This window comes from Microtus ochrogaster, chromosome 18 (assembly GCF_000317375.1).
Source record: "Microtus ochrogaster isolate Prairie Vole_2 chromosome 18, MicOch1.0, whole genome shotgun sequence".
NCBI lineage: Eukaryota > Metazoa > Chordata > Mammalia > Rodentia > Cricetidae > Microtus > Microtus ochrogaster.
Window position 1 is genome coordinate 13,057,940 of NC_022020.1, and position 12,501 is coordinate 13,070,440.

The 12,501-nt window shown below is 40.9% G+C and overlaps 1 protein-coding gene across 1 annotated transcript in view; it reads left to right on the forward strand.

Annotated features, from left to right (window-relative positions):
* Window positions 1-12,501, forward strand: part of Asxl3 (ASXL transcriptional regulator 3) — a 146,115-nt gene that overhangs the window by 43,153 nt on the left and 90,461 nt on the right. The window contains exon 5 of the mRNA XM_026783578.1: window positions 11,651-11,772. Within this exon, the coding sequence (XP_026639379.1) occupies window positions 11,651-11,772 (122 nt within the window). The remainder of the gene's footprint in view (window positions 1-11,650; window positions 11,773-12,501) is intronic.

Genomic DNA, 12,501 nt, shown 5'->3' on the forward strand with positions numbered 1-12,501 from the left:
TTCCTTCCTTCCTTCCTTCCTTCCTTCCTTCCTTCCTTCCTTCCTTCCTTCCTTCCTTCCTCTCTCCAGATCTCAGTCCATGGGCTGTGCAGCCCACATTTAAGGCAGATACTCCTCCTTAGTTAAATCCTTATGGAGACACCCTTACAAACACACCCACATGTGAGTCCAAGTGAATCCAAATGAATCAGGCTAACAATACAGATTAACCACCCCTCAGGGTCTTATTTTTCTATTTGACTGTGTTGCCCCACTAAGATGCTTTGCAAGATGCTATGTGTCCACACACATGTGGGTTTTTTTTGGGGGGGGGCGTGCAGGGTGTTGATTGCAGGCTCCCAGTTGTTCACTAAAGAGGACATAGCATTGCCCCTGTCTACTTGGCACCCTTTCTGAAACTTTTGTGAGCATGAGAAAAAAAATTCCTTCAGACTTTGTACCAGGCCACCTGGTTTCCTTGGGTCAAACAAACTTGTCCCTTAGCCCACATCTCTGCATTGTAGTTAACAACTTGTTAACCAGTGGAGGCACCTGCTCTACTCTGGTGGGCTGAAGAAACTGAAGTCTGTGAGGACAGTGTTGTTTCAGGTACAGATGGAAGAAAGTACAGAGGGAAGTGAGCACTCCTCAGAGAAATGGCCACTGGTGGAGTGTCAGACTTCCTCTGCCCACTCCTTCCCACTCCTCACGCTTTCATTCCTGCCCACGGTTTCACAGTTTATGAGAAATAAAAGAGATTTCGAAAGATTATTCTGCTCACTTTCCTTGTACCCAATCCATTTAAGAAGATATTTTCCTAGCAACATGTCCAGGGAGGGTAGGAATCTTCAAATCCAGCCCTCTTACTTTTTTCCCTCTGTGTTTTTGATAACCTTTATAGCAAAGAAGGATTTCCTTATGTTGAGTCTTTGTGCTTTTAATTAAAACAATTTTCTCCCTTCTTCTGTGGCCCCATGATGGAGAACAGCTGGTTACCATCGCCTGACCACCCCCTTCGCCTTTTCCACATGACTCACTCCCACTCCTTCAAACATGACTTAGATATTACTTCCATTTCTTTTATCCATCAGGGGCCTCTTTTTCTTACATCTCCCTCCTTGAACTGTGAACTTGGTTCATGTATAAATGGGTTTTAGTCAGTTTTAACAGCTTGGAGCCGTGGGGGAAGAGAAAGTTTGCTTTGCAGTACAGATAAATCTCCCCCGCTACATATCATTTCCTAAGTTCTCTTGTGTTACAAGAGCAAAATTCCATAATAATGATAAAGACAAGAAGGAGTGTGATCTCATAAGAAAAACAAGCTCACTCTCAAATAAAAATATAATTAAAGGTATTCCCCTAATTATTCATCTTAACGAGCTAATTTTGATTTATATTGTTAGAGACATGTACATCGGAACAAGGCAGACATGCTCTTTAAAAACTGTATGTTCTCGCCGCTGCCAGATAATCCATTTTCTCTGTCTGCAAAGTGACTCTTTACAACTGTTTCTCAAACAGCTATCTGTGTACTTTGCCTGATATTTTACATCCTGACATATGAAGTAATTAGCAATAAGCCATTAGTGAAGCTCTTACCCTTGGCCCTCACTAGCCTTTTGCTCTTACATTTTTTTCCTGGACATTTCTATGTTTCATTTTCTGGGTCTATTGCTCTATTTCTCTGTGACTATTTCAGGAAATGGAGTAGCATTGACGATCAGGGCTGTTCTGCCAGTAGAAGTGGAATAATTTGGGAGATGGAGTGCCAACTCAGGTGGTGAAGTGCTTGCCTCACAAGCATGAGGATTACCCATTACCCACATGAAAAGCTGGGTGTGTGGCACACACTTGTAATCCCAGCACTGGGAAGGTAGAGACAGGCAGATCATTGTGGTTCACTGGCCAGTCATCCCAGCAGAATCAGTGGCTCCCAGGTCCTAGTGAGATACTTGTCTCAAGAAACAGGTGGGCAATCTCTGAAAAAAGACATCAGAAATTGACTTCTGCTCTCCACATACGTGTACATGTACACATAAGTTCATGTAAATACAAACATGTACAACACAGCAATTTGCAAGTTGTTGTTATCATTATTTTTATTTTATCTCCTCTCATACAATACATCTAGACCATAGTTTCCCCCTCCCTCACTCCGCCCAGCCATCCCCCACCTCTCCTCTCCCTCAGATCTAATTCTCCTCTGTTTCCCTTCAAAAAATAGCCGGCCTCCCAGGGATGTCAACTCAACTCTGCAGGACAAGTTACAATAAGACTAGGCACAAGCCATTGTATCAAGATTGGACAAAGCAACCCAGTAGAAGGGAAAGGGTTGTAAGAATAGGCAAAAGAGACAGACCCCCCCCACTCCCACTGTTAGGAGTTCCACAAGAACACCAAGCTACATAACAACAACATATATGCCGAAGGTCTACACCCGTACAGACCTATGTATGGGTTAGACCTATACAGGCTCCATGATGGCTGCATCACTCTCTGTGAGCTGCTATTGGTTGATTATGTGGGCCATGTTCTCCTGGTGTCTTCAACCCAGATAGTTTCTACAGTCTTTCCTTCCATCTTCCTTGGGGTTCCAGAGCTCCACCTAGTGTTTGACAGTGGGTCTCTGCATCTGCTTCCAACAGTTGCTGGATGAAGCCTCATGACTAGACACTGATCTAGAGCTATAGCAGAATATCATTAAAAATTGTTTCACTCACTTTTTTCCAGTTGTGGTTGGTTCTATTCTAGGTCTCTGGGCTATTGAGCCTCTGGTGTCTCGCCCTGCAGGCTGTGTTGGGCATGGGCTCCCTCTCATGACATGGGCCTCAAGTTGAACAAGTCATTAGTCAGCCACTCCCACAGTTCTGTGCCTCCATTACCTCAGCACATCTTTCAGGCAAGATGTGTTGAAGGTGGAAGGTTTTGTGGCTGGTTTGGCATCCCAGTCCCATCACTAGAAATCTTTTCTAGTTACAGAAGACAGCTGGTTCAGGTTCCATATCCCTCGTTACTAGGAGTCCTCCCTAGGGTCACCCTATAGGTTCCAGGTGGTTTCCACTGCACTAGATTTCCACATTGCCCACCCCTACCCCCTAAATGCCTATGGCGTAGTTTCCCTCATACAAAAGAATCTGCTTTTCTTCATTTCCATTTTTCTGTGTCTATGATAGGATGGGGGTCAGGCAGCTAGAAAGTAGAACTCCTTAGGTATGCTTTCCTTGTTAAATATGTCATTTTAGTTTGATGCTTTCTCCATGTCTAATTCGTGGTTAAAGGGAGTCTTTGAAGGGTATGCACAGCTATTAGCAGAGTTAAATCAGAATGGCTGATTAATCAAGACGTCTAAGGAGTACATCTTCCATGTGGGAAATGTTCTGTTACCTTTGCAGCTTCAGTGTTTCATCCAGTACAACCCAAAATGTTCATTAACCATTTGTTGACTTTCTAAATCAGTTAGGGTATACCTAGTTCTGTGATAGGCAACTGCAATTTGCTAATCAATATCAGCCCAAAATCACTAAGGAGATTCATAACATTGTACTTTATGACATAAGTTCATGTATATACATAAATACAACATACTCATGTATACACAAGGACATATGCATATATACATGCATACATGTATGCTATAATTAGTTTTTATTGTCAATTTGACACACTTGGGAAGAAGGAACACGAATTGAACAATTAATTAACCTCTTTTGGGTTGGCCTTTGAGCATGTCTATGGGCCATTGTCTTGTTTGCTAATTGATACAGGGGAGCCCAGACCACTGTGGGTGGTGCCATCCCTAGGCAGGTGGTCTTAGCCTGCATAAGAAAGCTATCTGAGCCAGCCAGAGAACAAACTAATAAAGAAACTTTCCTTAGGGTTGTTGCTCTGGATTCCTGCCTTGACTTCCCTCAGTGATGGACCATGACCTGGAAGTGTAAGATGAAACCTTTACCTCCTCAGGTTACTTTTGGTCATGGTTTTTTATCATTGCAATAGAAAAGCAAACTACTAAAATATAACAGTAGCATCTTTGTTCACTATTACTTTTTTTTTCTTTTTCCTTTTTTCTGAAGTAAGGCTAACAGAGCTAATGAAGCAGGTTTTGGAAACATAGTAACAATTTCATTCTCTCAGATATATTTTACTCATATATATTATTATGTTAAATAATTTCAAGAGCTTCAGTGGTTAAAATGTCAAGACTGTTTTTTAACGGTTTCTTGGGAAAATTGCTATTTCCGTTATTTTATTGCTAACAGTTCTCTGTTGCTAGTTTGTTTTGGCATATCATACCCTTGGAGGTTTGGTTTTTTTGTTTTTTTTTTTAAATGCAACAAGAGAGCTTCCTTTGGCCGAGCTGACTGTACCCACCTTGACCCAGGAATCATTTTAGAGAAGATATCTCTCCATAGGCTGGATCCAAAAAGGACTAAGGAATTACCTTTCTCTGATAGAATTGGAGTCCAGGAAAATTTTAATTGGGGTCAAATGGGTTTCCTGTTCTTTTTTATGTCAGTTTTTATACTTCTTGGCATGCATTTAGTTGCTGCATTGATCCAGAAGATCTGCTTACACAATTTCAAATGTAAGTACTATACACAAAAGACATTGTAATCCAAGCTGAAACCTTTGGACAATTTCCCATGTGGGCTTTACTCTGAAATCACTTGCTTATTGATCTTTCAAAACAAAGTAGAGTTATAACTATTATGTTTCCATTGGCATAGTTTTTTCTGGATTTAATTGGTTTACACCATTGTGCTTTGAAAAAGGGGATAAATGTTAAACCTTATAGTTTTATAATGTGTATATATACATGTGATCAGCTTTAAGTATGAATAACATCTAAAAATCCAGGAAGAAGAAGATCAAGAGAGAGCAATATTAAGTGATAAGGAAGGGTGGAGTGGGTCATGGTGTGTCAGACATGAAGGAGGAAATGTATATATCTCTGGGAAGTAAAGAGTGGGAGATGGGTACAGGGAGGGAAGGATACAGAAAGGAAACACAAAAGCATACTTAATCAAAAATGTCATGATGGCATATAACACATAATATGGTGAGTTGAACAAAGATAAGTCATGACCCCACAATTGAATCATGGGCATTTTTGTATGTTTTTTTTAAACTCTTTGTTCTTCATTGTTTGAGAATAATCTACAGTTCTAATTTCAGATTATCATATCAAGCAACTTAATTCTATTCAGATAAAACAAATGTCATATGTGTTCTCTCAATTTTCAATCCTATTATACATACATACATACATTCATGCATACATATGTACAGGAATGTAGCTATGTCATAAACACAGCAGCAAAGCTGTTTTGGAGAACAGAGGGAACCAGATGGGAGGATAAAAAGGGAGGGGAGGGGATTGAAGGGGATCTGCTCAATGTATAGTGCATATATATGACAATGTAAAAGTTATATGACTGAACTAGTGATAAATAAACAAGAAAGCCCAGCCCACTTTGGAGTATTAATGAGCCCTAATGGGTAGCCATAGTGTTGTCCCCAGTCCTCTGATACGATGTCCATTCATTGTGAAGTTTTTCAGCTTTTAGATCATAGTAGTGGCATTTCTATAGGAATCTGTTGGTGTTTGAGAGCATCATCTGTGATTGTTTTAGGAAACTGATAGGGAGAATTAGAAGAAAATTAATAGAAATGAAAGTGGTTGAAGTCCATACCTTTTCCCTTGGGAGGCGCTTGAAGTAGAGCTCTCTCAAATAGCTGTTGCCTACGTGGGTGGCTTAGTGGGATACACAGCAGTGAACAGAATGAAAAGGCTTTATGGCAGTGCCTGAGTACGATCCACGCCCTGGCATGCACTGTGGTCTGTGCCTACACGGCCCCTACCATTTTATGTAGCTTAATGACTTTTAGCTTTGACTTTGAAATTTTGTTTTTATTTCCTTATGCAAGAACCATAAAATTGTGGCTTTTCTCTTAAAGTAAGACAATGAGTAAGGTGACACAGAGAAATATATCTATGCTTATTCCCACCCATGTAACTCCCCGCCTCTTTTTGTTGGGGGGGATGTCCTTTAAGTTTGCTTTCCTGTTTATCTTAATTGACTTTAGGATAGATGTATGTTTTAATTCTTCAAATTTTTCCTAATTTTAAGAACTTCTATGTATGCTTTTCCATAATACAAACTACATCTGTTTTTCTCCCCTTTCTTCAGTTCTTGATAAAGGCAGTAATTAAAACTTAGCTTCAATGATAGATACTTATAAATTTTTTTCTTATAAATTAATTTAATGAAAGTCAGATTTAAAAATCCAATGTAATGAGCATAGAACAGCTTGTCTTTGCACATAAGTCCTGAGTTGCTTAGCCTGGGGCTGCTGGGGCAAGAGCGTATCCCATCACTGCAGAGACGATCAGTAGTATATCCACCAACTTTTGAGAACGTAGGTTAGAAGGAAGCATGGCTTCTGCAGAGACATTTAGGGGAGCTTTTGGAGAAGCTGTTTGAGTTTGATCTTTTAAGGTGAATTTACAAGACTGAGTGATAGGGATGACTCCTTGGGAGGGATCAAGGGAGAGCCAGTGCGACAAACAGCAGGGGTCTGTGCTCCAGTATTGTCAAATGCCTTCTTTGGCTACATTGGATGTGGTAGGAGTTGTAGAAGCCGGCACAATATGAGACTAGAAATACATCAGAAATAAACGCAGATCGATTGCGTCTACTTTTTGATTTTTCCCTCATTTGTATCTTGAGTTGAAGACTAAAGCTACATTCATGGGACATTTGTTCTTCTGCCAGTGATCTGCCAAGTGGATTAGGAGAGGAGCTTCATGGTACCATTCCACATTAGCCACATGCAAGTTGTGGGGCATCAATGATTGCAATAGCATGCTCAAGGTAAATGGAATAAAAAAGAGGCCAGATGACAATTTGGAGACACCTAGAGAAAAAGACCAGTTTGCTGAGACACTGTCACCTTGTTTCTGGTCATTAAGAATCCTTCATGGCTACCTATAACGTTTGCTCTCAGCCATTTTGAGTGAGTGAGTAGCTTGTGTGTGAAGTGATAGCTGAGAAGCAAGTTCACAACTAGAATATTAATTTAAACTATGCTTTCAGTTTGCCTTATTTGGAAAGACACGCAAAATGTGGGATGCAATGGTATTGCTGTGCCTTTTAAGAAATACTGAACACCAACTCAGCCAGCAAAAATCCACATTCTTGTTTGTTTATTTATTTTCATTTTTTAAAAGAAAAAACTACCTTTTTTCATTATACATACCAATCCAAGTTCCCACTCCCTCCACTCCTCTCATCCCCTCCATATACCCTCCCACCCCACTCCCATCCAATCCTCAGAGAGGATAAGGCACATTGCCTTGGGGAAGGCCCAAGGCCCTCCCTACTATATATAGGCTGAACAAGGTATCATCCAAAGAGACTAGGTTCCCCAAAAACCAGTACAAACAGTAGGCATAAATCCTGGTGCCACTGCCAGTGGCTCCTCAGTCTGCCCCAACCATGCAACTGTCAACCACATTCAGAAAGTCTAGTTTGGTCCTAAGCTGGTTTCCCTCCCAGTCTGGCTGGAGTTGGTGAGCTCCCATTTGCTCAGGTAGACTATTTCAGTGTGTGAACCCACCATCACGTTCTTGACCTCTTTGCTCATATTCTCACGCCTCCCACTCTTCAACTGGACTTTGGGAGCTCAGTCAATCCAGTGCTCCCATGTGGGTCTTTGCCTCTGTTTCCATCAGTTGCTGGATGAAGGTTCTATGTACATCCTTGTTTTTGTTTTCATGTTTTCAGTGTGTTCATCTATTTCATCTATGAGAAGGACAGACTATCTTTTTCAAACTTTTGTGGGTTTTTAATATGCAAAGATCTGTCATTAATTCTGTGATCATACTGACATAGTTTAATAGTAAAGAAAAATCCCAGCTCTCATTCTGTCTTAAATTCCAAGAGGATATCAGGTTCTAGGCTGCATGTCAAGGTTTGATGTTTATTGGATAAATCATTTGTCCCCATTGTTGGATTTCCTGGCTCCTGTTGTAATTTCACTTACAGGGAATTTCCTCTGACCTCTCCTCTAACATTAATTTATCTTCAGGTTCCATTTCACAAATCAAACTCCACCTCTTAGATGAATACTCAGACCTCCAATTATTTATTTATCACATCTATTCTTAAGACAGCTGTAAAATAAGTGTAAAAAGGTAAAAGCCTTGTGTTTTTTTCAGAATATGAGTCTGTATAACCTGTTTCCTCGGCAGATGGGGTATTTTCCATTCTGCTAACCTCCTAACGAAGAAATTAACTCAGGTGCTCATAGTAAACTTTAGGTTTACATTTGTCAGCACTTTACAATAATACAGGTTCACCCCACCGCTTGGGATGTAGGTTTCCACCTATCCCCAATGCCAAGGCACAGTTGTTTATAGATTTTATTGTTGGGTGCATTTCCTTTCCCCATTTTAATAGTGTATTTTTTTTTATCCAAAGTAAATATTTGGAGAAAACCATTATGACCCAGGGAATCGTGTCCAGATCAATGGGAGATGTGAGGGGGCTGTAGCTGAAACAGGTGCTGCCCTGCATTTTGAAGGAAGGGTAAAAAGAAAGCTAGTAACATGGGCTCAGAAAAGGCCCAGTTTGAGAACTCACGTCATGATATTTATAGGGCCAGACCCTACCCCCAACACAATCTCTTTCATTTTGGGCTCTGCATTGAACATCCTCTTGTAAATGGCTGTGAATAACTGCAAATGAACACAGGACAACAACAGAGCTGAGACATACTCATTGACCCTAAAGTAGATTTCCTGATATTCGGGGCATCCCAGGTCAGAGGGCAAGAAAGAGGATAGTAACAGCCACAGCTGCTCTCTTCCGGAAGGACACACAGGTGCACTCTGCTCTCACAGCACTTAGATGATGAAAAGGTTGCTAAGGTTTAGGGGCATTTAGTCAGAACTTGCTGTTTGATCCCACTGCATTGAAGTTTACATCTGGAAGACTGACGATTCTGGGCCAGCGAGATGGTTCACTAGTAAAGACATGGATTAGTAAGTCTGAGGACCTGGGTTGGATCTCTAGGACCCACCAGGTAGGAGAGAATTAACTCTTGCAAGTTGTCCTATGACCTCCACACAAAGACTGTAAGACACTTGCACAATATACATATAGACAAAGTAAAACAAGAAAGATTTTATAGTTTTTTTAAAGACTTACTAGCAAAAGTATTTCCTAAACTAATTGATAGGAAATTTGAATTTATATGTTCATTGCACTAAAGCAATTTCATTTATTCTGTGAGGTTCTCGTTACCTGCATTTGGTTCTCCATTAATCCAGTCAGTAAATGTTCAGTTTCCTGAGTGAAGATGGCACCCAGAATGTAGCAGCCATAAAGCATATTTGCTGATGCCTACTTTACTTTGAGCTGGACTTTTATAATGTCCATGGCAGTTAGTTGGTCCAACTAGGATGACATATCCTGTCTGCCACCTCTCTGTCACCTCCTTCGTTGGGCACACATTGTAGAGGCTTCAGAATATTATGTATGGATCTTTCAAGTGTGATCTGATAGGTATCTATGGCTAAGGAAATGTTGGTGAAGTGGCAGCAACCATACCATTGCAGTAGTCATTTCAAGGAAAGCAGCCTGGTACCCGGTGTTTACTCAGGATGTGTTGTTATAATGGAGTCGTTACTAGAACATCCAGGCTGTCTTCGTGAAAACTGTCATACTGTATCAAGCAAAATAAAGCCGTCTGATCTGTAATTTAAAGACTTCTGTCTCGATATGTACATATAGCTCTCTCTCTCTCTCTCTCTCTCTCTCTCTCTCTCTCTCTCTCTCTCTCTCTCGTGTGGGAATGTATGTGAGCACTTGTCTGAAGAGTTCAGAAAGGGCCATCAGACCCCATAGAATTGGACTTATCCACAGTTGCACTCCAACCCTCACAGGTAGTGGGAACCAAGCCTCTGTGCTTTAGAAGAACTTTAAAAAGCCCTTTTAACACTGAGCCACCTTTCCAAAATCATATGCCAAAATGTGTTTGCTTTAATGCTTCCTGGGTAAGGTACTCCCCCACTCAGTAGCCTAATCCTGTAAGCCTGATTGACTTTCTACTTAGTAATCCAACATCATGCAGCTAAATTATAATTCTTAAAATGTGGATTTTCTGCATCAGATCTTTGTTTTGGGAAGCAGGACTTTTGGTATCAAGCAGTCAGCAATGGGACTGGGCTAGCCTGGGATCCCAGGTATGAGCTCATGGGACTGGTTTAGCCTGGGGTCTCAGGTATGAGCTCACCGCCTTTAACAGCATATGCCTTTCTTTGCTTTTCTGAGCTCTAGTTTTCTCTTTGCCCTATATGGAAATGACACATTTTTCTTATAACAAACAAACTCTAAGAACTAACTGAGCTCCCATATGAAAAGTTTCTCGAAATGTAATTAGCAGTAATTAACATATTTTGCTAAATATGTTCATTTTGGCTTCCTAATTACTTTCTGTATTAAAACAAAACTCAATTAACTCTGGTTTCAGCAAAAACTTTTCAATTAATTACATGTTCAATTTTAGGTAGGATATGCTAGTCTTTCAAAAGCAAATCTTATGTAAAGCGTATATCCTTTTTGGACTACAATAACTATTTTTCCTCTTACTGAGGGTATGTGCTGTTTATTGATAACTAAACAGTCTTTATTCTATAGGTTTCTTAAAAAGTCTGTTCCACACCTCCTCCCTCAAGTTGCCATCACTGGGAAAATAGTCTTGACTTTTCTTTTACCCGGTGCCCTTAAAAAGCCTTGTTTTGAGCTTTGACAATATGTTCTCTAGTTATTTTCTTCCCTGCAACTTCCTCTTGCCTCCTGCTTTTGACATATGCCTCCGTTCTGCCACCTACCCTGCCACTTTCCCATTTTGCTTCTTCTAATCTCGCCCTTTCCTCTAGTCCTTGGATAGTGGACTCCTGCCCAGACCCCCCCACACGGAGGAAGGCTGAAGGAAGAGCTCCCAAACAAATAGTTCACAGAGCAGTGGCCCCTGTATGTTCCACGATCACCCACTTCAGAAGGACACAAGTTACCAATAACAGTATTAAGAGAGAAAATTCCCTATCTGGGATAGGCCAAGCAAAGGCCTGGACCGAACAAAGATGGGCAGAACTCATTGTTATCTGCAGAGGGTAAACTGAATTGATAGTAAGCATCATGGATCTTATCCCATAAAAAGAGAAACACAACCTGAACCACCATGGATTCTCCAGGGGACAGCTATTGGGCAGAAGAATGAGAGTTTTAATCTGTAGACCTGAGTTTGCTTAAAACAATTTCTCTCACTGAGATGTTTCCATTGTAGGATCTGCATATGAAGATAGATTTAGGGCCCATTGACCACCACATTGTAAGGCAGGTATGTGGCTGTGTGTATGTCATGACACAGGCACAATTGCCAGTGGGAACCAGAGCCCGGCTGCCTAAGCAGTTAAGTGGAACTGTGGCCACCGTTACTAAATGATCCCTTCTATTTGAATCCAGATACGTCTCCTCGTACTGTGCTATTTTGCTGTATTTTAAGTATCCATTTTCAACCAGAGAAAGCTCCAAGTGAGTTAATTACAGTGGGTGTAAAAAAAGGAATTCAAATTAGTAATATCATTATCTCTCTCTGCTTCTAGTGTGTACGAAGCAGGTAGCAGATGAAGTATCTTCCACTCGAGACTGCAGCCTTACGAACACGGCGGTGCAGAGCAAGCTGGTGTCTTCCTTCCAGCAGCACACCAAAAAGGCTCTGAAACAGGTAAGAGGCCATCTTCCGTGCATAGCCCTTCAGTTCTGCCCACAGAAGGTTATGGTTGTGGTGCAGACGAAATAGGTAATCAGGAACCTAAAATCAGGAAGTAACAGAAGTTCTCTGGATTTGGCTATTTCTGTAATATTAAATCTAATAACCTTACTATATATTAAAAATTAGGTAAGGATTGGACTAAGAACTCTGATATAAAACAGATAAAACGGAATAGAAAATGTTTTTGGAGTCATGTAAGAGAGAGAGAGAGTGTGTGTGTGTGTGTGTGTGTGTGTGTGTGTGTGTGTGTGTGATTTATAGTAAATCTAGTTGGGCTCATAATTGTGTTATATAATTTGGAAATTATATTTGTTTATGATCATCCTGTTTAGTTAGCCATTGCCACAGTAAGGGGTATTATTTGATACTGGATGGAGTCTCATCTGTTTATCATGGAAACTCCCTTACCTTGGTGGCCTTGACTTGTATGGCCTATGCTTTGATGGTGGTAGAGGTAGTGGCTGTGATACTGGTCTCTGGACACTCACACAGCCTGGTTTAAATCACTTTTGTTCTGAGAATCTGGAAAACCCAGTTTCCTCTCTGAATCACTTATGTCCCATCAAAACTGGGAACCGTGAGAGTACTTTTCCCGTAGATTGAGCTGAGGAATAGTCGAGATGCTGTGTAGGAAGCTGTGATGGAGCGTGGTTGTCCCAGGATCCCCACTGGGTGAGTGTC